This window comes from Notechis scutatus, chromosome 1, assembly GCF_049901735.1.
Source record: "Notechis scutatus isolate UNSWTSFEM ecotype Mainland chromosome 1, rNotScu1.2, whole genome shotgun sequence".
Taxonomy (NCBI): domain Eukaryota; kingdom Metazoa; phylum Chordata; class Lepidosauria; order Squamata; family Elapidae; genus Notechis; species Notechis scutatus.
The window spans coordinates 27,788,229-27,813,587 of record NC_142009.1 but is presented as its reverse complement, the minus strand read 5'-3'; the positions used below and the strand labels follow the sequence as shown (position 1 = coordinate 27,813,587).

The window sequence follows — 25,359 nt, the reverse complement described above, 5'->3', positions numbered from 1 at the left end:
CTTGCATCAGACCAGCATTTCTCGACTTGATCTTCAGCTAATGACTCCGGCACACTCTCCTGATTATCTGCCGACACCTGAGGCACAATCAGGGAGGAAGTTTCTGGAGAGGAAGACGACTCCGAAACTTCCAGCAAAGCAGGCTCAAATCTTAGAGCCAAGTCCTCCTCTTCCTCCTGACTCCCATTAATGTCACTCAACAAGGCAGGCTCAAACCTTAATGCCAGATCTTCCTCATCACTCGAGCCTATGTCTTCTGACAGAGCAGGTTCAAACCTCCGAGTCACAACACTATCGCTCACTGCAGGGCCCTTCCCCCAAGTCTGACGATCCGGATGCGGTTTTAATGGAAACCGTTCATGGAATCTCCAGATAAGGTCCGGGGCGTGAATCGTGGAAGCATCCACCCAGGAAAGAACCTGTGATCCATCCTCTAGCCTCTCGACGAAGTACTGAAATTGTCCTTTCAGCCAGCGAGAATCCCAAATGCTGACCACCGTGTTGTCAGCATCGGCATCATTGCTGGGTACAGATGGAGAAATCGTACCAGCGGGAGAATGGAGACTACATGATGGGGCGTGAGGAACCAGAAGGGAACGGTGGAAGACAGGATGAATGCACATGGAGCACGGTAGGGTGAGCCAATATGCAACGGGATTGATGACCGCCTCGATAGGGAAGGGACCGATGAAACGATGGTCCAACTTTTTAATCAGACGATCAACCCAGAGATGCTTCGTGGACAACCACACCCTGTCTCCCACAGCCAGCGGAGGCGTCGCCCGACGCGAACGATCCGCGGATCTTTTGTAGTCCGCCTTAGCTTGTTCCAATTGTTGTAAAATCAATTGGTGCACTGAATGTAATTCAGATAAAAAGTCTCGTGTTTCTGGAACCGGGGAATCCAAGATCGACAATGGGAAAAACCTCGGATGGTAGCCCACATTTGCATAAAAAGGCGTCATGTGAGTGGAGGTGTGCTGGGAATTGTTAAAGGCAAATTCCGCCAAAGGGAGGTAGGTCACCCAATCGTTCTGTCGATGGTTGACAAAACATCTTAGATATTGGGCGAGGATGCCAATTACTTTCTCAGTCCCGCCATCGGTTTCCGGATGGTGTGCTGACGCCAAACACACCTGCACCTGTAGTGCAGTCATGAGACTCTTCCAGAATTGAGCGGTAAACTGGACACCGCGATCCAAAACTACCCTATCTGGTAGGCCATGCAAACGGAATACATGTTGCAGAAATAACTGGGCAGTAGTACGAGCCGATGGTAACTTCCGACAGGGAATAAAATGGGCCATCTTGGTTAGCATATCAACCACCACGAGTACCGTCGTATAACCCGACAAAGAGGGCAAGTGTGTTAAAAAGTCCATGGAGATTGCCCCCCATGGTCGGTCCGGAGTCGGCAGTGGTTGAAGGAGACCAGGAGGCGCACCCAACGTGGCTTTCGCTTGCCGGCACGGTACACAAGAGGCGATGTAGGCGAAGACATCATGCCGGACTCGAGGCCACCAAAAAGTCCGTGTAACCAGATGAAGGGTTTTAAAGAACCCAAAATGGCCAGCAGCTGGGTTGTCATGACATTGAGTCATGATGAGGGCTCTAAGTGTCCTGGTGGGCATGTACAATCAGCCCTGATGTCGTAGTAAGCCCTCCTCCAGAGTCCATGGGGAGTCAGGTCCAATTTCCCCCATTCTCTGCTGCGACCAAGCGTCTAAGCGCTGCGCCTCTCGTACCCGAGCCCTCAAATCCACCGGTTCTTGGAGAACGGCCAAAGATTCCAGTGGCAGCACCGTACATGGAGGAAGACGGTCCTCGGGACAAAGATACTCAGGTTTACGGGACAGGGCATCCGCTCTCCGATTTTGACCACTGGGAATGTAAGTGACCGAAAAGTTGAACCTGGCAAAGAACAACGACCACCGGATCTGTTGTTGGTTCAACTTCCTCGCAGTGGTCAAGTGTTCCAGATTACGATGATCTGTCCCAACCTCCACCTTGTGCAGAGCCCCCTCAAGGTGATGTCGCCAGGTCTCAAACGCAGCCTTGATGGCCAGCAACTCTTTTTCCCAGATTGTATAGTTGCGCTCGGAAGTAGTAAGTTTCCATGAATAGTATGCGCATGGAAAAAGAGGTGCGCCATCCACTGGAGCTTGTAACAACACCACCCCAATAGCCACATTGGATGCATCCGTCTCTACCACAAATGGACGATGGGGATCAGGATGCCTCAAGATCGGTTCTGCAATGAAGGCCTTCTTGATGGCCTCAAAGGCCTGTTGCTGCGGGGGCCCCCACTGGAACGGGACCTTCTTGCAAAGGAGCTGGGTGATGGGATCCGTCAGCTTGGCAAAACCCGGGATGAAGGACCTGTAATAATTTGCGAACCCCAAGAGACGTTGCACGTCTTTCACTCGATGAGGGGGTTCCCAATTACACAAAGCCTCTACTTTCCGCGGGTCCATGGCAATGCCTTCGGGAGAGATGATATGCCCCAAGAACTCTATGGAAGTCTGGAAAAAGGCATTTCTCCAGCTTCGCATAGAGTTTATGCTCCCAAAGACGTTGTAATACCTGGCGAACTTGGTGAAGGTGGCTGTCCCTGGACCTCGAATAAATTAAAATGTCTCCAGGTACACCACCACGAACCGATCAAGCATGTCCCGTAATATATCGTTCATCAAATGCTGGAAAACTGCGGGGGCATTGGTCAACCCAAATGGCATTACGGTATATTCAAAGTGGCCATAATGGGTACCAAATGCCGTCTTCCATTCATCCTCCTTGCGCATCCGCACCAGGTTGTAGGCCCCTCGAAGATCGAGCTTAGTGAATATAGTGGCCTCCCGCAATCACTCCATCAACTCTGGAATGAGCGTTAAGGGATAACTATTCCTCACCGTAATGGTGTTCAACCGGCAGTAGTCACAACACAAACGCAAATATCCCATCTTCTTTTTAACGAAAAGGACAGGAGCGGAAAGAGGAGACGACGATGGCCGGATAAACCCCCGGGCCAAGTTCTTTTCCAAAAACTCGCAAAGAGCAGCCAATTCGGGCTCAGACATAGAATACAGGCATCCCTTGGGTAGTGGGGCATCGGGCAGAAGGTCCACGGGACAGTCATAGGGTCGATGCGGGGGTAACCGATCCACCTCCTTCTCACTAAAAACATCGGAGAAGTCAGATAGTTCAGGAAGTACGGAGACTGCGGGGGCGGCGATGTCCTGGCCAGCACAGGTGTGTCTTAGATGGTCCACACACTGGAGGCTCGGGAACGAAATGGCGTTCTGCGCCCAAGCCACCAGAGGATCGTGTAACCGTAGCCAGGCCATACCAAAGGGAGATGGAGGTCCGCAGTGATGTAAAAACTAATCGCCTCCTCATGGTCCCCAATAGCCAGGCGCAACAGCTGGGTGGCGAAACGAATGGGCCCAGCCCAAAGCTCCCGCCCATCAATCATTTCCACCTTGATTGCAGGCTCCACCGCAACCAAAGGGACATCAAAATGAATTGCGAAGGCCTGGTCCATGAAACTGGTAGTAGCCCCTGAATCCACCAACGCAACTGCAGGAATCTCCTCCGACCGGGACTGCAAGAAAACCCTCGTGTCTAAAAGTAAATGTCAAGGGGGACCAGAGTTCACCTCTGCCACTTCGGGCGGTTGACTAATACGTGCCCGACCTAGGGTTTCCCCGAGGCCGGGCCTGCCCCGTTTCTCCGACTGTACAAGGTTTGATTCGGGCACTGGCTTATATATATATATATATGAAAGGTGCTTCTTTGTGTGATGTGCGAATGTGCCCTTTGAAATGTTTATACTGGAGGAGATGCAGCTCTGGTGGAAATGTCCTTATCTTTGCTGAGTGAACATATCTTCCTCCCTTTTGTGTGTTTATGTGTTAACTTTGGGGAACCACCTTTGTGTGTTCAGGAATGTTCAAGTACCAAGTTTGTATGTTCTGGAAAAATGTTTAAGTTGATAATTAAATTAGAATAATTAATCAACGGAATGGCTTGCCTTCAGAAGTTGTGGATGCTTTATTACGGAAGATTTTGAAGAAGAAACAGGGCAACCATTCGTCTAAATTGCTATAGGAACATGGTGGCGAACCTATGGCACGTGTGCCAGAAGTGGCATGCAGAGCCATTATTGCTGGCACGTGAGCACTCACCCAGAAAAGGTCTACTGCGCATGCGCACATGGCACCCACCCGACAGCTGATTGGTGCGCATGTGCGGGGGTGTGGCCGCATGCAGGAGATACTTGTGCATGCACAGAAGCATATGGCGTGCATGTGGGGGTCGCGTGCACATGCGCAGAAGTGCACAGAGCAGATCGCATGGTTATGTATGCATGTGCAGAAGCATAAGTTGCACGGGTTGCATGTGCACACACAGGAGGCATGGGGGTCCCGTGCGCATTGCCTTCTGGGTGATGGTACAGGAGCATGAGCAGGCAAGTGCGCACGCAATTATCGGCACGGGAGCCCCAAAAGGTTAGCCACCACTGCTATAGGATGTTCTGCTTGAAGAGGAGATTGGACTACTAGAAGACCTCCAATGTCGCTTCCAACATTGTTCTTTTGTTAAGCTATCACAATATCGTGTTGTCTTCATTTACAAAATATTTTCTTCTGTTTTTTTGGGCTGCTTCCAGATCATCTTGATAATTAAAAAGAGTTCAACAAGAAGTGCAGGAATAATTATTTCTGAATTTAATTTTCTTTCAACAAAGGGATCACCAGTAGAGCTGGAGAAATCCTCCTTAGGACTCCCCAGGTAAGACGGCTTCTTAAACCCTGGACAGTCCTCTGCTTTAAAATAGGGGTTGATCGTGGTGAAAGGGCTGCTCCCATATATCTCAAGGCAACTGTTTCTCCGCAGCCTTTCTGTCTTAATTCTGCTGGGGCAGAAATTTAAGCCAGTTGTGAGCAGTTAATAATGAACTGGTGCTTTGGCCAGAACTTTAGCAATATATATAAAACATAAGTTTCTATTTAGCTTGCAATTCTTTTTCAGGGATTTAATTTAATTTCCCTTTACAAACATTGGTTTCGAAAGAGGGGAGAAGTGGTTCATGAAACCTTCAGAGGGTCACTAAGAACCCACAAAGTAAACCCCACCCTCCTAATTCCACCTCTCCTTCAAGCACCAAGCATCTCTCTCACTTCCCTGAAGTGCATCTAAGAATTAGTTGCTAACAATCCAGTGCCAAATATAAACTGAGGATGGTCCATAAATGCCACAATAATCTTTTAAATGTCTATTGTTTGCTAAAATAAAAACATGAAGAGGAATTGCATGCAATCAAGAGGAATTTCATATAATCAAATTAAAGCAGGGAGCAGAGAGAAAAATTTGCTCCAAGACCAAATGTGCATGATACATTCTATTACAATTGTATAATAGCAGGATTTTTAAAAACTCAAATTTCAATGCCACCTAATTTGGCCAGGAAACAGCTTTTTAATCAGACCAAACTCTCTGTCCATTGAACCTTATGAAGTCTACCTGGAATAAGAGCAGGTCTTAGGATCTTGAGCAAAGAGGGATCTTTCCAGTCATCTTATTATCCTCTTTTAGGATAATATTATCCTTATTATCCTCTTTTAGCAGACAATGCTTAGGGAGGGTTTTCTTTTCTTTTTAGGGTTTCCTGGATGCAATCACAAGGATTGAGAGAGTTTGGGCTTTCTCTGCTATAGTCACTCAGTAACAGCACAGGATTCACATTAACACTGAATGGAATGGAATGGAATGGAATGGAATGGAATGGAATAGAATAGAATAGAATAGAATAGAATAGAATAGAATAGAATAGAATAGAATAGAATAGAATAGAATAGTTGGAAGGGACCTTGGAGGTCTTCTAGTCCAACCCCCTGCTTAGGCAGGAAACCCTACACCACTACATTTCCGCAGAAGAATTGCAGAATGCACTTTTAAAAAACTGATGAAGATTCTATTACACATTATGCATAGTCTCCGTAGTATTATACAACTAATGCAAAGGAAAATAAGAGACAGAAAAAGAAACCTCCCCTTTAATAAGAATATGCTACCTTGCAGTCCAGGCATACCAGGCCGGCCAGGTTCACCTTCTATTCCTTCATTGCCTTGATCCCCTTTTGGTCCTGGTGGCCCTAGAATATGGGGGGAAAAACATTGGGGTATGTCAAACCATCAGCCATATTTGGGGTTCTCAAATACAGGGCAATCAGACTCATGAATGAACTTCAGTACCAGAGCCTCTTACCATCTGCGTTATCTTAATGGTTCGGCCATCTGGAGCATCTGCTCACCTTCCTCTCCAATGCTAATCCATTTCTATCATATTCTATCAAGCTTTAGCCCCAATGCTCTCTTCTCATGTAATAACTAAACTCCTACTCTTTCTTTTTATAACTTGACCTCTCCCTGATGATTTGGCCTAACATTCCCATTCCTAGCCCCTGTGATCCTTTTTGGTGCTCTGGAATTTTAGCCTGTGGAATAAATAAACATACAGTGCAGAGGATGTTGTATTTTAGGAGGCTAAAAAAACACTTGGATTAAGGCAGAGAGGGGAACTATGGCCCCTTTATGACTTGTGGACATCAACTCTCAGAATTCCTGAGCCAGCATGGGCCATCGTTCCCCACTCCTGGTTTAAGAGGGTCAGAATCAGATATTTAGAATTATATATTTAGCAGCCTGAGGCAGGGGAGGGCTAAGGTCCAGGTTCTAGTCATGCAGGGAAACAAGAAGAGGGTGGGAAAATCCAAGAACATCCGATCAAATCTGACAGACTGATCTCTGTATTCCTATAGGACCATGGAGCATGCAGCACTAGTCACCTGACTGACAAGAGCCAATCATTTTGCTTTGTGATTTGGAAAATCCTCACCTGGAGTAACTTGTTTCTCATGTCAAGATACTGTCTAATTTCCTGCTTGTATTTAAGCGTTCACTCTCTTTTGCTCTATCTTTTTATAGCATTTGAACTCTGCTGCCATCTAGGGCGGTCACAGTAATGAAAACATGAAAAGATAAACCAATAGAAAACCATAATGACATCATTAATCTATAGAGCATAATCAGTGTAAAAGATGGACATCATTCTCAGAACACCATATATAGCACTACCACTCCTGTCCCCAGTGGAAAAGGAGAGGAATCTTACATCCTCCTTAATTCCAGAGTCATGATAGCCATGGAAAAGTCTTGTCTCTGTGTTTTTGTTTCCATACCATCTGGGGAGATGGACTCAGAAGCACATTCTCCCAATCAGAGTACACAAAATTGGCAAATTGTACTCAGAGCAGAGATTTCTACAAGAACTGTAAATCTGAGCCCTAAAGGGCTTTACAGATAGTCCTCAACTTACAACCACAATTGGGACTGGCACCTCCACTGCTAAGCAATGAGGTCATTAAGTGAACTGCACCCACTTTTATGACCTTTTTTTTTGCTGTGTTAAGCAAGTCCATCTTTGACCATTGACTTTACTTATTGGAAGCTAGCCGAGAAGGTTGCATGTGGCAATCATGTGACCCTGGGACACTGCAACTGTCATAAATACATGCCAGTTGCCAAGTTGTTCGGACAATCACTAAAAGAATGGCTGTAAGTTGAGAAATATCTATATAGGTAATGTCTAGCATGTGACAGGTAACTGGAAATTTACTGGAAACCAATGCAGCTCTCAAAGAATATGTGTCATTCTGTTAAGCAGTCTGACCTACTAACTGATAGTAGTTTCTAAATCATATTCATAGGTAGGCCCAAGTAGAGTGCTTTACCATAATCCTGTAAACCAGGGGTCCTCAACCACCGGGCCGCGGACCGGTACCGGTCCGTGGAGCACTCTGTACCGGGCTGCAAAGAAAAAAAAATAAAAAAAATGGCGGCTTTCTTCGCCTTCGGTGAATGCTGCTGGGATCGGGGATCAAGGACACAAATGAGAGAAGGGGAGGGAGGAAGCAATCGAAGCCTGTCCTGCTCTCTGGCTCAGCGGCTTCGGTTTCCTCCCGCCTCGTTCCTCTCTCAGTCGCTCTCTCGCTGCTCCACCAGCCCAGGAAGAAACTGCTTCAAAGAAGCCGGGGGGGTGGCTTTTCCTGTCGCCGCAGCGCCTCTGAAGCGCCCGTTTACCTCCACCCCGCCCGCCCGCGCGCGCTTCAATTCAGTGCCCCGTTCTGCCTGCCTGCCTGTTTGGTTGTTTGGGAGCAGCTTCGGCTGAGAATAATAACTATTCGCCTCTTTTTATCAGCCGAAGCTGCTCCGAAACGAAGAAGGCAGGCAGGCAGGCAGAACGGAGCACTGTGGATTGAACCGCGCGCGGGCGGGCGGGGTGGGGGTGGGGGTGAACGGGCACTTCGGAGGCGCTGCGGCGACAGGAAAAGCCACTCCCCGGCTTCTTTGAAGCAGTTTCTTCCTGGGCTGGTGGAGCAGCGAGAGAGCGACTGAGAGAGGAACGAGGCAGACACCTGAGGGAGGGAGGGAGACACCTGAGGGATGGGGCTGAGGGAGGCAGGGCCGAGGCGCTCCCTGAACTTGGTGGTTTGCTGGCAGACGTTTTATTACCCGACTAGGTAACAACATCAGATGTTACCTAGTCAGGTAATGAAACGTCTGCAAGCAAACCACCAAACTCGGATTCTTCTCCCCCGGTCCTTGAGAAAGTGTTTGTGCTTGAAACTGGTCCCTGGTACAAAAAGGTTGGGGACCACTGCTGTAAACCATCCGCAAGGTGAGCAGAACTGAGCAACTGTTGTGAGCCACTACTTCAGTTGCAGAAGTGGCTGCAGCTGCTTGCATGTAGTGTATTTAAAATAATAGCCAGCTTTCTGCAGCTCTACTGAATTCAGCTTTCTGAAACCTACTCCTCTTTAAAATAGGAAGCTAGCAAATGGGGAAATGTTATGGTGGGATTGTTTTCCACTAAAAAACAGAGTCATAATTTGGGAGTGTTCCATGGTCCAGAACAGTCACTAGATAGCAATAGCCAATAGTACTTAGACATATATACCACTCCATGGTGCTTTACAGCTCTAGCTGAGTGACGTACAGAGTCAGCATATTGCCCACAACAATCTGGCTCCTCATTTTACCAACCTCGGAAGGAGTTAGCCTTGAGCTCATCAGGATTGAACTCCTGGCTGTGGGCAGAGTTAGCTTGCAATATTGCATTCTAGCCACTGCGCCACCATGGCTAGATTTATCTATGGTAGCTACGTCCATTCTTTTTACAAAACTGTTCATCATGTATTAGGACCAGGGGTGGGATTCAAAATTTTTAACAACCGGTTCTGTGGGTGTGGCTTAGTTGGTGGGTGTGGCTTGGTGGTCATGTGACTGGCTGGGTGTGGCCAACTCAACATCACTCACATTGAGGCGTGCATCTCCTCACCTGGCCTCTCTTGACTATGGGGATGCTGCAACAGTCGGAAGTGTGAAAAATGGTCATTAGTCACTTTTTTCAGTGCCATTGTAACTTTGAATGGTCACTCCACACAAGCAAAGTACCAGAAAAGGAGGAAAAAAACCCTCCAGAGAAGTTCCAAAGACAGGAAGTCTAGTCCTGCCAAGAATGTAATAAGGGTTAATGGAGAGGCAGTTTCTGTAAGCAACACCAGAATGTTTCCTTCCTGCCTTCCTTACAGGATTAGGCCAGTAATTTCTTCTAACAATGGTTCTCTGAACAGCTTAGAATGTTAACAACCAGTTCTAGCAAATAGGTGCAAACCTGTAGAATCCTACCCCTGATTAGTAATAATGTAATAATGTAAAAACATACCATTAAGGTTTGGCAATCACATTGCCAGCCAAAGGCTGCTAAAGAGGAATTTATAGCCACATAGAGCTCTAGTGCTGCACTCTTGCTGTAAACCAATTTAAACAGGACCATCTGTTAAATGTTTGTTTTTTTTAAAAAAAAAAAAAAACCAAAAGCACGGGATGTGGAATTTGGATTAGAGTTTAGGTGTGAGGGGAAATGATTAACAGTTTTTGTCTTGTGCAATTTACATTATGTAAACTCAATTGCCCAACTTGCTGCTTGCCTAGATGATTGATTGATTGATTGATTAATTGATTGTCTGACAGACAGACAGCAAAATTTCAGGTTCTAATTTCAGGTTTTGAGATTTTGAGATCACTGAAAAGTTGACTTGCTCAAAAGCAAACAAAGCAAGAAAAATAACAGGACTCAACAGCTGTTTATTATGCATATGTGTGATATCTTCAAAGTATCCAGTATTGCCTGTATGTATTCAATTAAAAAAAATTAAATGGGAATTGATAAAATAGAATGGTTTTTCACAATGTAGTATCCACGAGGAATCATAGACAACAGCCACATTGGTTAGGGATTCCAAATATTGTAAACCAAATATTGTAAACATATTAAGAAGGTGAAAATATATGGAAAGCTGCACAGGATGCTAAGAGTGCTTGAAAATTTTAATTCTTTATAACTAATGATTAAAAGTGACTTGTTCCTTAGCTCCTGGACTAATACGAAATTTGGAATGTAATTTTCCTTGCAATTCTGTACTTCTCTAGGTGCAGTTCTCAATATTTTACCCAAAACCTTTTTAAGCCATATTTAAAGAAAAAATAATCCATATGTGAATGATTTGGGTGAAATACATTTATAAAAACATGCTGTGACAGAAAATCCATTTTATATATATTTATGTATTTTTGTGCATTTAAAAATATTGCATAGTAGTCTGGATATTAGATTAAATGGATTTATGGGTAACATGTGTGAAATTGATACCATCTGGAAATAGCCCTACAAATATGAAGGAGACAGAATGAATGATCATGTGTGAAGCTGACAGAATGATTTATCCATCCCTAAGAAATTAATGCCAATTCAAAACCCAATGTCAACTCCTTGGTCAAAATCATATTATGCAATATTGGCCACTGGAAAGAAAGTGAGGGGGAAATGTATTACAGATAAATAACAAACTGAGCATTTGTTGGGTTTGACTGTTCAGTCAAATTGTTGTTATTTCAAGCATAGCTTAATTTAGAATTTGATCAGCATCTGAATCCATGGACCAGAACAACAATACTAGAACTATTTTGTCAAATATCCATAATTACATTTTGTTCTAGAAGAAAAGGCCAAACACATGAAGTCTCGCCACTAGGTGGCAAAGTCACCGTGAGCATGAAGCTAGTTGAAAAGGAAACATTTCTCTATTTAATTTTGCTTGTAGACTGAAACAGAATTTCTGTGTTCACATCATATAGGCAATATGGAGGTGGGGGGATCTCTTTGTCACATAATAATGTCACAACCAGAAATGAGTGAGAACAATATATTTAATCTGAATATATTTTCTTGGTGGCACCACATAGCTAATTATTAGTACCCAATGATGTCACAAATCCAAATAAGAATAAAAACAATGCTTTTTGTCCTCACACAGACTTATTCAGTGTTCTCACCCTATTTCCCTTGTCTCAGATTTTAAGAAATGTTGCGCTCCCATAGTTACAAGATATTTATTGATTAATTTATACAACGTATAGGTGGCCCAACTACCAATAACTTTAGAAGCCTTAAACTTAAAAGTTAAAAAAAATAAAAGAATAAAAAAAATCATGAACAGTCCCAGAAGCAATATACAACCAAAGAAAATGTAAACAGAAGGGGCTAAATTTTTATTCTGTCCAAAACATAGGAGAGTGGCTAGAATGTAATCAGGGGAGAGCCATATGGATTGCGGGGATATGATTCCATAATAGTGCATATATCATGCAGGGAATGAGACTTTGCTAGCTCTGGTAGACAATATATTTAAACCTCTATAATATGGTCCATGATTAACTTGGAATGTTCAAAATATATTTCATTATAAACATGTATATCCTACCTTTCTATTGCTGGAGCTTAGTAGTTGCAATAACAATAGCACTTAGATTTATATACTGCTCCCTAATGCTTTACAGCCCTCTCTAAGTGGTTTACAGAATCAGCATATTGCCCCCAACAATCTGGGTCCTCATTTTATTGACCTCAGAAGGATGGAATGCTTAGTGTAATAAGATTGGGACTGGGTTAGGGACTTCTGTCCTCATTGTGAGTTGTGTTGGGGTGTGTGTGTGTGCACGAAGAGAGGTTCAGCCAATCTCTTTGTATACATGTTGTACTCTGACAATAAAAGTAATAATAATCAACCTTGAGCCAGTCAGGATCGAAATCCTGGCAATTGGCAGACTTGGCCTGCAATAATACTGCATTCTAATCAGTGCATCACCATGGCTCATGCATGTACAAATATTAGCTGAATGCATTGTATGTAGCTTTACTACTATGTTCTGAAATACATATGCGTATAGCTACTAATTTCTCTCAGGCTCCAAGTGGGCTTACAGAATGCCCCAATAAGGTTAAAAGACACCCAACACATAAACACTCCCAATGTATTATGATAGCACCAAGGGCAAAATAACAATAGGTATTCCAAAGAAGGGAGCCCTCACTGAAAAGACTCACCCTCATGATCCCTATAGATGACATCTCTTCAAATAAGAGACCCTCAGTAAGCCCATTCTTCCTGATCTCACCGGATACGCAGATACTTTCCAGAGAAGATAGCAATAGCAGCCCTGTCTAAGTGGTTTACAGAATTAGCATCAGACCCCAACAATCTGGGTCCTCATTTTATCGACCTCAAAAGGAAGGAAGGCTGAATCAACCTTGAGCCTGGTGAGATGCCAAATTGCAAGCAGCAGCAAAGTAGCCTGCAGTACTGCACTCTAACCACTGTGCCACTGCGAATCAAGATGGTCTCATAGATATTCTGGCCTTTAATCATGAAGTGTCCTCAATTTGATAACTAGCACATTGAATTATATCTGAATCCAGTAGGCATCTGCTGGACTCCTTACCTCGTATCACCGAGATATCCCTCAAAGCAATGGAGTGCTCCCAATCCTTGAGCCTCAGATCCTCGGTCACATTGTTCAGAATGGCCAGCTCATGTTTGAGCTGCTGTTCCATGGCGAGGTGGACAAAGCGCATCTGCCGAGCATCTTCTGAGGCATTGCTGATAAGGACTTGCAAGTCCTGGATACGGGTGTGGTGGATTCCCACGTCATAAGACAGAGTCCGGTTCATGCTACCCACATGCCCACCTACCTCTGTCAGTTGGTCATTCAAGCTCTCCACTTGAGTCATCAGTTTAGACAGTAAGTCCTCATGGTGCTTCAAAAGCAAACTGCTACTATTTCCCTCTACAGCAACCTTGTAGATTTCCATTTGTGCCATGTCATTTTGCTGGCTTAGGCTATCCCGTAGGCCAGAAAGGACTTGATCTGCCTGAGTTGCCTGGGTCTTCAGGCTCCTAAGTGCCTCTTCCAGCTTCTGAAGTGAGCTGCTCAATATTAGCAGAGAGTCAGAATGATTCTGAAGCATGTCCTGCAGGCTCCAAATTTGGTCCAGGATGTCTCCTTTGAAGGGCAACTGCTTCCCTGTTTTCAACTGAAGATTCTGAAAACTTTCATTTAACTGATTCACATTTCCCATTAGCATTTTCATGTCTTCGGGAGATCTCTGAGGTCTAGAAACTAGAAAATATAGAAAGGAGATAGCATAAGTTAGAGATAAGAGCAGAGCTGAACATTCTAGAAATGGCAGAGGTGTATTTTTGTTATGAACTAATAAAAACTATTTAATAAAAACTTGTCAACCTTACGAGAAAAGCAGGCTCGTAATCCTGCACCTTTGATTGGCCCATGGATAGTGAGCTGGGATTGGTCCCTTACGGAGCAGCCTGATTGGCTATTAGCTGAACATCTCTCATTGGGTACAATTTAAACGTTTGAACGCAAATCATTGGTTAACGGGTCAGCAGCCAGCTCTATAAAAGAGCTGCTGCTGCCCAGGGTTTTTGCTCTGTTCTTAATCGTTAATAAAGAGTTGAAGTTCACAAGTTCTCTGCCTCGTCTCCGTTCCTTGCGCCCATGCTCAGAACTTAACAATTTTCATGATCATCAGATTCCTTTTCCGGGATAAAAATGAAAGAAGGTTCCTCCAAACTACCTTGATTTCTAAAACCATCGATTTAGGGGATTTTATGGTTCATATTTCACATACATTCAGTGATATTTACCATTGGGGCAATTTCTTAGCTTTTGTAGTTAGAAGGATACAATCTAAGATTTGGGTGGCATGGATATTTGTAGTATGATAAAGCTAAGGTTAATGTAGATTTTTAAAATTATTATGATAGAATTCTGCGGAAATAGTATACTTAGATTTCAATAAGGCATTTGACAAAATAGATCACAACCTACTTTTTGGTAAGCTAGAAAAATATGGGATAGACATAATCACCAGCAGATGGATTTATAACTGGCTGACAAATCATGCTCAATGAGTAGTACTTAATGTACTGCATTTATATGGAAGTAAGCAGTGGAGTACCACAAGGTTCCCTCTTAGACCCAGTACTCTTCAATATCTTCATAAATGGCTTAGACCAGGGGTTCCCAACCTGGGGTGCGAGACGATATTCCGGGGGTGCGAGAAAAGTCCAGGTAAATAATAGGATATTGGCTATATGTTGGCATTTTTATTTATGCAATGGATTAACTTTGTTTTCATTTTAGAGTTATGTATCGTTATTTAGTGGCCGTCACATACATAGCTGAAAAGATTCAATCCTACCATATATTTAACACGTTCAGTAGTTCCTAAAGTCTAAATTTCAGGGGGTGCGAGGTTTGAGTGAAATTTCTTTAGGGGTGCGGAGCGAAAAAAAGGTTGGGAACCACTGGCTTAGATGAAGGAATTGAAGGGGAACTCATCAAATTTGCAGATGACATTAAGCTGGAATAGACAACATCCCAAAAGACAAGCACAGAATCCAAATGGATAGTAGGCTTGAACAATAGACCCTATCCAACAAAATGAAATTTAATGTGGAGAAAAGCAAGATTTTACACTTAGACAAGGAAAACCAAAGGTACAAGTACAAATTAAGCAAAACTTGGCTCAAAAGCAGAAATTATGAGAAGGACCTTGGAGTCCTAGTAGATAATCACATGAACCAGCACTGTGCGGCGGCAGCCAAAAAAGCTAATACAATCCTTGGTTGCATAAATAGAGGCATAGAATCAAAATCACATGAAGTATTAGTACTGCTTTATTAAGTGTTAGTAAGACCACACCTGGAATACTGCATCCAGTTTTGATCACCACGTTACAAAAAAGATGTTGAGACTTTGGAAAAAGTGCAGAAAAGAGCAACTTAGATGATTAAGGGCCTAGAGACTAAAACATATGAACAATGGTTGCAGTAACTGGGTATGGCTAGTCTAGAGAAAAGAAGGACTAGGTGTGACGGGTTAGCAGTATTCTGGTATTTGAGGGGCTGCCGCAAAGAAAAGTGGATCAACTTATTTTCCAAAGCAGAAGTCAAGACAAAAAGCAATGAATGGAAACTAATCAATGAGAGAAGCAACCTGGAATTAAGGAGAAACTTTCTAACAGTGAGGACAATTTACCAGTGGAACAGACTGCCTTCAGACGTTGTGGGTGTTTCATCACTCTTTAAGAAGAGACTGTGCAACCACTTGTCTAAAATGGTATAGGATCTCCTGCTTGAGCAGGGGATTGGACTAGAAGACCTCCAAGGTCCCTTCCAGCTTTATTCTGAATGATTGATTGGTTGATTGATATGTTATATTGAGAATATGGAATAGGTAAAAAGCCAGGTTGAGTCTGGAAAAATGCTTCTGTGGCTCTCAGCACAAGTGGCATTTTATAGACCCCAAAATGATAAGTAAACATAAATGGTTAACTTACTGAAAGATTTCTTTTACACTGGATGTTGTAGTTACAATGACTATCATCTTAGTAAGGAGAAGAATTTTCTATCCCTGATACAAATCTGTGCTATCTCATTATCTGGGAATTTAGAGACATTTTGTTTTTGCTGTTTACATAGTAAAGGAGTGTTAATATCTTCTAAGATGTGAGAATGCAGAGATTCTCACTTTTCTTTTGCTTATTCATACTTTCATACAAAGTCCGGTCAGAGTCTTTTAACTTCTTATTGCAAGAAGTCTTTGATTAACACAGCTGCTAAATACTTGTAGCAGCGGGAATCTTCTTATTCTGAAACTTATAAACATTTGAGTTTGTTCCATATCACCGGATGAAAAAAATGAGCTTTTCTTCTCCCTTTAATTGGAAAAAGATGTGTTATTTTTTATTGATGTGACATGCTGCATTAAGGGCTCCTTTTTAGAATAAATTTGTCTGTTACCTTTTTAAAAATATTGTTTTTGACAAATGATTTTTTTCAGGTGTCTTGCATGTTTAACTGTAATAAATGTTGCAGTACATTGTTCCTAAAGGGTTTTGGGTGGGGAATTGATAACATATCCCTGTTCCTAATAACACGTACAATAATCGCAATATTTCATGTTTTATTTTTCATGTTCCTGAAGAAGAGCAACATGAAGTCTTAAATGTACCGGGTCATAAAAATAAAGATTGAGCACTGTGTTTCCTCTCCTCCATATTCCTCTTTACCCCATCCCAACTGTAAAGCTTTGGATGAAACATAAAAAGCCTATCCATAACATTTTTTTGAGCCAAAGTATGGCAATTATTTAATACGTAGCTTAAATTCACACCGCACATTAGATCCTAGAGCAGGGCCAACAAATCACAATTATTTATTCACAGGATATATTACATTATGGTTATGGAAACTACATTATGGTTTAATATGATGACCCAATTCACAGGATTTTAAAGAAAATGACTAGGTTCCATAAGATGCAAAACTGCAACCTACCGAACCCCATTTCAGCATAGAATCATGATAGGTAAATAATTCATTGCATTTAATTCTAATTAAAATAAATCTTCTTAAAACTTTGTCCCTACCTAATTTCTGGAGTGTAATTTTAGTGATCCATTCAATTAAATCAATGCTATATGTGCCATGTAAACTAATATTGGTTTGAGGGGTTTTGTTGCTCTCTGAGCTTGGTTGTTTTCTTACAGATGTTTCAACACCCAAACTAAGTAGCATTAGGAGCACTGATGATGCCACCTAGTTTGGATAGTGAAACATCTGCAAGGAAACAACCAAGCTCATTTCAACCCTGAGCTACAAATATTAGTTTAGTTGGATTAGCTTTCCCCAAACCCTCAGCCTCCCCCAGAAGTTGGACTCCCATTATTGTCTTCCAGCAACTAAGGACAGCAGGAACTGAAGTCCAACATATCTGGATTGGTAAATGCTGAGCAAAATAGTTACGGATTATATTGACAGAGGAGCTGAAATCCAAAATATTTAGAGATAATCAGTTTTGGGGAGGGGGGTGCTTCTCTTGTTGCATCTTATTAAATCTCTGGTGGGGTGAATCTCATACTTAGTACCATTTGTTTACCTAACTGATTATTATAATTACTTATTTATTATTATTACTGGGACAGCTATAGTCTCTGATTACAGCCCAAACACACTATAAGCACTTAAGGGAAACGAACGGAGGTTAAGTGGGAAAATATTGCAGGAGCAGAGGTGGTACTCAGCAGGTTTTGACCAGTTCTGGAGAACCGTAGCGGAAATTTTGAGTAGTTCGAGAACCGGCAAATCCCACCTCTGACTAGCTCCGCCCCCATCTATTCCCTGCCTCCTGAGACCCAGCCGATCATCTGGGTCTTCTTTTGTTGCCCTGCACAGGAGAATGGAGCTGGAAAGCAGGTTAGTGGGGTGGGGAGGGAATGGGATTTTGCAGTATCCTTCCCCTGCCATGCCCATCAAGCCACGCCCACAGAACTAGTAGTAAAAAAAAAAATGAATCCCACCACTGTGCAGGAGGCAAAAGAATGAGTATGAGCATGACCAAAAAGCTGAAAGCAGATGAAGTGTGGGGAGAATCTGGAAAGCTGAAACATCAGAAATGGTGGGCAGATTCCTGCCTGTCACGATGGAGATAACAAGAACACTGAAGCTGCTACACTAAAGAATTTGCTAATAAAAGACCTGTAATGTGAAAAGCAGATGGCTGACCTCCAAGCAAGAGCTAGGATGGGGGGGGAAAACACTTTTGAAGCCTGCGTGCCCTGACCTCCAAAGAAATCCATCATATCCTGAGAGAAGACCTCCTCTGTTGTAGTATAAGCATATGTGAATATCAGTACGAATCTTTGTTAACAAAGAATGATCTGTTTTGAAAAGAGTTGTACTAAACTTGGGTATTAGGTCTGATTACGCTATATCCCACTGTCACAACCCTGGATACTCTGACCCGCATGAGAGTGGGTGGTAGTGTTGGTAAACCACATAAGCTGAATGCCACACTTGGCATATTGTATCCAGTTTAATCACCATGATATGAAAAAGAAGTTGAGGCTTTAGAAAGAGTGCAGAGAAGAGCAACATAGGTGATTAGGGGACTGGAGGCTAAAACATATGAAGAACAGTTCAAGGCCCAGTACTCATTAATATCTTCATAAATGATCTAGATAAGGAAAGAGAAGGGTAACTCATCAAATTTGCAGATGCATTAAGCTGCAATAGCCAACACCCAGAAGACAAGCTTGGGATCCAAATGGGTCTTGATAGAATTGAACAATAGGCACTATCCAACAAAATGAAATTTAATATGGAGGAAAGCAAGGTTTTACACTTAGACAAGGAAAACCAAATGTACAGGACAGGTACATTATTAGGTGAAATCTGTCTCAATAGCAGTAACTGTGAGAGGGATCTTGGAGTCCTAATGGAAAATCCCTTAAATATGAGCCAGCAGTGTCCAGTCGCTGCCAAAAAAAAGCCAATGGTATCCTAGGTTGCATTAACAAAGGGATAGAATCAAGATCACATGAAGTATTGATACCATTTTATAAAGCCTTGGTAAGATGACACTTAGAATACTGCATCCAGCTTTGTTCACCATATCATAAAAAAGATGTTGAGACTCTGGAAAGAGCAACAAAACTGGGTAGGGGGCTGGAAACCTATAAAGAACAGTTGCAGGAATTGGGTATGTCTAGTTTAATGAAAAGGAGGAGTAGGGGTGACATGAGAGCAGTGTTCCAATATCTCAGGAGTTGCCACAAAGAAGAGAGAGTCAAGCTATTCTCCAAAGCAGGGGTTGCCAACTTTTTGGACCTCAGGGACCACCAAACTCATAATTTTAAATCCCAGGGACCACTAATATGAATTTTGACTGACGGTGGCTTGCTGATGTTGGTGGGAGAGAGAGAGAGAGAGAGATCTGATCTAACCTCCCTCCCTCCCTCTCTCTCTCTCTCTCTCTCTCTCTCTCACACACACACACACACACACACACACAGGCAGGGGTGGGATTCAAATTTCTTAACAACCGGTTCTGTGGGCATAGCCTAATTTGTGGGTGTGGTTTGGGGGTCATGTGACTGGCTGGGCATGGCTTGTATGTAAATATTATAAATATTGATATAAATATTGATTTTTTTTATTTAAAAAAGAGCAACCTTTACCCAAAATCAGACAAAGCAGGCAGGCAAATTGAGTTGCTCACAGAATCACAGATTCATTCAGAGATCTGTGAGATCGGCTACCTGAGCCTGTCACATAAAATTTGCTTGCAAGCAAACCCATAAAATTTGCTAGCAAGCAAACTCACAAAATTAACTCACAACACACCATGTATGTAAATATTGATTTTTTTTTTATTTAAAAAAGAGCAACTTTTACCCAAAATCAGGCAAAGCAGGCAGGCAGATTGAGTTGCTCACAGAATCACAGATTCACTTAGATATCTACGTTTCTGCCATCGGCTAGCTGAGTCTGCACTACTTCAGACTCACAACACACCATGTATGTAAATATTGATTTTTTAATTAAAAAAAGAGCAACTTTTACCCAAAATCAGGCAAAGCAGGCAGGCAGATTGAGTTGCTCACAGAATCACAGATTCACTTAGATATCTATGTTTCTGCCATCGGCTAGCTGAGTCTGCACTACTTCAGTCCTAAGAAAGTAGAGCCGAAGATCTAAAGACTAGCTAGAAAGAAATCCAACCATTTCCTGCTTCCTGGCTAATCTAAATCTCCCAGCACAGCCGAACAGCTGATGGTCGGGGGAAAAAAAAGGAAAAATAGCAACTTAGCAGGCAAGTTTGCCAGGTAAGGAGTGAGTGGGCGGGGAGGGTTCCCGCGGGCCATGTGGGTGGGGCAGCCTTGTGTTCCTGCGCAGCCTGGATTAATTGCTTTGAAGGGTGCTCTGGGGGTGACATTTCTCTGCAGACCACCAAAATTTTCTCGCGGACCACCAGTGGGCTGCGGACCACCTGTTGGTGACCACTGCTCCAAAGCACCTGAAGGTAGAACAAGAAGCAATATCCATTGCTAAACTAATCAGGGAAAGAAGCAACCTAGAATTAAGGAGAAATTTCCTGACCATGAAAACAATCAATCAGTGGAATGGCTGGCCTGTGGGTGCTCCAATACTGGTGGTTTTTAAAAAGAAATTGTTCAACCATTTGTCTGAAATAGTATAGGGTTTCCTACTCAAGCAGGGGGGGCGGGTTGACTAGAAGACCTACAAGGTATCTTCCAACTCTGTTATTCTTTAATATTACACATGACCATTTTGTGTATTGCAGCAGGGGTGATAGCAGCAGTAGCAAGATCATCCAACAATGGTTTGTAATAGCTACTCCACAAGAAGAGGGACTCCTCCTCTTCATTGAAAGCCTGATTTTAGCAATTTAGAGCAAGCTGTTTGTCTACCATTTCACCTATTTAATAGATCTCCAAAGAGGGAAGCCGGGCAAGACTGCCTTGTCTGGAGCCTATACATATTTAGTTGAAGCTGAGCATGGGGCCACGTAACACATTTGAGTGCACATAACTCAGGACCATAGAAGCAAATCTTGATTTCTTCCTTTACACACTCTCCCTGGATGTATCATTTTTATGCCAAGAAAACATGAACTCCTCCTCTCCAGTTTAATTTTCTAACCAAGTTTAGGGCTGATCCCATTTCTGTGGTTGACCTGGCTATCTGAATATAAAGTGAGCAGAGAAAATTGGATGTTTCTTTGGGGTTTAGCTGCCTAGAGGGAAAAAAAACCATCTCACATTCTTAAAAAAGAAAAGAAAATCCAACTGTCAGATTGCCTGGCCATTCTGCCTACTCTTTCTGATTTTATAATAGTCAATTTTGCTTTCTGTTTGCTAAATTGAGATGAACTCATGTTGCTGTAATTAACCCCGGCTCTTGTAGGATTACTACAGAGAGCACTCCAAAAGCTGCCAATCATTAGCCCCCCCCAAAAAAGGTTAAAGGGTACATGAATGTTGAGAGAAACCCCAAATTTAAGACTGTTTTGTTCTGATGATCTGCATTATCCATGACTGCTTTCATTCAGGTGTAGTAACCAAAGCATCATCAGATCTCCCACTCTGATGGAATTATTTTTTATAGGCCAGACTATTCTCCCAGACTTTGGGATAGAGTGGAGCTTGAGACTCTGTTGGGTGGAGTTGTTTTGTTGAGATGTTTGCTTTTAGGCTGCAGAGCCCTTTTTTAATTGTAATAGCAATAGCACTTAGACTTATATATCACTTCGCAGTGCTTTACAGCTCTCTCTAAGCGGTTTACAGAGTCAGCAGTTTGCACCCAACAATCTGAGTCCTCACTTTACCAACCCTGGAAGGTAAGCCACCAAAGGAGTTGGGAGGCCCTGAAATAAATGAATAAGTAAACAAATATCTGTAAAATGGTATCCTGGAGCAGGGGTGTCAAACTCGCGTTGTCATGTTGCCATCACGTGACAAATCATGACCTTTCCCCCCCCTCACTTAAATGGGGATGGGAGTGGCCAGCATATGATGCAAACTCTGCCCTGTGAGCTGTGAGTTTGACACCCCTGCCCTAGAGAAATAAAAGACAAGGAGTCCCTGCCAAATTTATTCCACTAGTGGTCGTCAACTACAGGGGGCAGCACTCATCTCCGTTTCAAGGCCATTGAGCTAGTGCTGTCCAAAGACTTTTCCATGGTCATGTAGCCAGTATGACATCGTGGAGAACTGTTTCCTTGCCACCAAAATGGTACCTATTTATCTATTTGCATTTGCATGCTTTCCAACTGCTAGGTGGGCAGGAGCTAGGTAAAGAAGGGTGCTCACCCCATTGTATGACACTCGGGTCTCAAATTCAGGCTGTCAGCTTTCCAGCCAACAACCCAGCATGTTGACCCCCGAGCCACTTCACCATGCATTTTTACTTTTTAAATTTTCTGAGAATTCTGAGTATTCTAGAGAAATAAGCTTGACTTTTATTCCATGGAAGTCATGAATAATGTGTTGGAGTTTATAAATTTTCTGGAGCTAGAAATGCAGAACTTGCCATATCCCTGGTGGGATCTCGTCAGAAGTCCCTAACTAGAAAATTAAACCAGGAGATTTATGCTGGGTTATCTTCTGGAATAACTTTTGGATCTGGAAGTTTAATGGTATCACTGGAATAATGTGACTTTTTCAACTCTTTATTTAAAATTCTGTGAGTTACTTAGCATCTACAAGACTTAGTGAAGTCCAAATAAGTAAATAAATTTTGCAATTATAGTTAGATATTTTTACATGGAGGGAAGGAATTAAAGTCTCAGTCTGAAAAGCAGAGAAATATCAAGTATACCAACTTAGGAAGATAATGACTAGCAGACTAGAGTTTGGATTCATTAAACTAGCTTTGTTTTAACTATATATTGTTTGTTCATCCTAGTGACCTGTTTCATACATAATGCTAAGCCATAAGCTTGTTTACAAACTTCATAGTGGCTCAGTGTGGTGTCTGGCTTCTGTTTGAGTTAAAGCCTTGCCATTGGCATCACTATATAACATCTTTGGCAATGTCAAACATAGCAACGTCCCAAAATAAGCTGAATACACCCTCAGATCTTGCCCTTAGAAAACAGAACTTGCCAAACAGAGTTGTGGATCTGTGGACCTTTTAAGAAACTTCAAATTCAATTCATCCAAAAATGATATTTTGAGAGAAATGAACACAATTATATGAGGACAGTAAGAGGAAATGGAGTGTGTTTAGTCTAGAAGAAAGGGGATTAAAAGCCCTGTACGTGTACTTTTTCAAATATTTAAAAAGATGTCAAAATGAAATGAGAGGATTGGCTAAAGAAGCCACTTTTCTAACACAGTCTTTAAAAGATCCTCCCTTTTTTGGCCTAGCTTCTTCTTTAACATTTCTCCTCTTGCCCCTCACCATTGTGTGAAAACACTCCAGGCTATAGCTCTGCCTACCATATCCTCATGACATTGTCTTTGTCCCCAGTCCATGAATGAAGAGGTCATTCTAGCTGCACTGGCGCTAAGGTAGTGTTTTCCCCAATATGCTGACAGCATCCAGCAACAGCTGCAAGTTGGATAAAACCTGTTATACTTCACCATTCATAACATCTACGTAAAGTCAGAACTAGCATTGGGTAAAGTCAAAGGGCACTGAATGGTCAATGCTGAAGATGTAGGCATCCATGCATCCTCCCATCCAGGTCCTGGACAATCTGCCACTATTTTGCAATAGTTTTCATCAAAATTTGGATATAGCAATGTTCTGACGATGGCGTTTGGATTTATGGAAGAGAAGCAGAACTGTTGTCATTCCAAGCACAGAGATCCCCTCTGCATCCATTGCCCATCCAATAACAGCCCAAATAATTCTGTTCCATGAGAATAGTTCCACCAGAATACATATGCCTATATTTAGGGGTGTGCTGGAACTGACATGCAGGAGTCAATTGGTACATTTTCTTGTAATTTGCAAGCTGGCTGTGAGCAGAGCCGAACCACTGTGCCTAGCATGCCAATCAACCATTCTGTGGCCAAGCATTGACCATCACACCACTGCCTACATATCACAATATAGCATGGGGAAGACAGGATTTTGCATCCTCCACAGCAGTGTTTTTCAACCTTGGCTACTTTAGAGTTGGGAATTCTGGGAGTTGATGTCTACTCATCTTAAAGTTGCCAAAGTTGAAAAACACTACTCTACAAAAAGATAGAAGCAATGGGCCACTGTTAAATGCAAATGGTGATCAATCAGAATTGTGCAATAGCATTAATTTGCTCAGCTGGCAGTACTGCATTATATATACTTAGTTCAATGTCTATTAGTTTAGCATAACATAGAAACAGCATTATAGCAGCATGACAAGCCTAACCCTGTTGCCTGCCAAGAAATTGCCAGGAAGAGGAGAGCACTAAATAAAAGCACTGCTTGTGACTCCACTTGTTTCACGATCCTGATATGTTTGGGTTTGATTTGACATTTTATTTAACTGGAGTTTGACAGAACTGGGTAAAAGAAGGGGGTACAAAAGAAACCTAGTTGGGCAGTCCCACAATATGTCTTGCCCCATTATGAGCCTCGGTGGCGCAATGGTTAGAGTGCAGTAATGCAGGCTACTTCTTTTGACTGCCGGCTGCCTGAAATTTGAGTCAGCCTTCTATCCTTCCAAAGTGGGTAAAATGAGGACCCTGATTATTGGGGGAAATATGCTGACTCTGTAAAACCGTTTAGAGAGGGCTGCAAAGTGATATACAAGTCTAAGTGCTCTTGCTATAATGCTGCAGTGCTGGGAACTGGTTTCTCATTGCTGGTGACCTGCTGAAGAGGGATGGTAGCAAAACCGATTCAACCGATCTATCAATCACTTTGCTCAACACACGCTACAGACATCCTTTAGGACAGACATAACAGTGAGTACGAATAGATGCCACAGAGCCAAGAGAGGATTGGAACTTGTTGATTGATTATGTGACTCTTTCTGACATATAGATTTTTTTTTCTATCATCCCTAACCTGTTTTTTCATATCTTCCAACGATGCACCAATTACCACTGTTACAGGATTCCTGTCTGCTGCAGTTATCCAAGTCCTGCCAAGAAAAGGCCTGTCCTATGACAAATGACTCTTTCTATTTTGTTTAAGACAACTTCATGAGTCTTTTCTTGCTGTTTGGCCCATCTATTCTTGAGTGGAGTAAAACTTGTGGTTTTCATTCAAGGCATAAATGACCAGGCTCAGATTTTTAGACTTTGGGATACATTATGCAAAGATCTAACCAGCTGGAGAAGGCTCTGTTGCTGGGAAAGGTGGGAGGAAAGAGAAGAAGAGTACAGCCAGCAGCAAGTTATAGTGGTGATGGATGAACTGTTGGAAGTTATGAAGGACCATGATAGCAACAAATTTTCAGGGGGAAAATCTATTATGTAGTCACTAAGAATCAAGTGACTTTATGTTACGTTTTATTTTTTCCATTCACTACACAATTTCTTAATCCATCTAAATAATAAAAACTGCATCCTTA

At 42.5% G+C, this 25,359-nt stretch overlaps 1 protein-coding gene across 1 annotated transcript in view; it reads right to left on the bottom strand.

Annotated features, from left to right (window-relative positions):
* SCARA5 (scavenger receptor class A member 5) overlaps positions 1-25,359 on the bottom strand; it is a 133,059-nt gene that overhangs the window by 55,289 nt on the left and 52,411 nt on the right. The window contains exons 4-5 of the mRNA XM_026671535.2: positions 12,904-13,581; positions 6,075-6,155 (exon numbers count right to left, since the gene is read on the bottom strand). Coding sequence (XP_026527320.1) covers positions 6,075-6,155; positions 12,904-13,581 — 759 coding nt within the window. The remainder of the gene's footprint in view (positions 1-6,074; positions 6,156-12,903; positions 13,582-25,359) is intronic.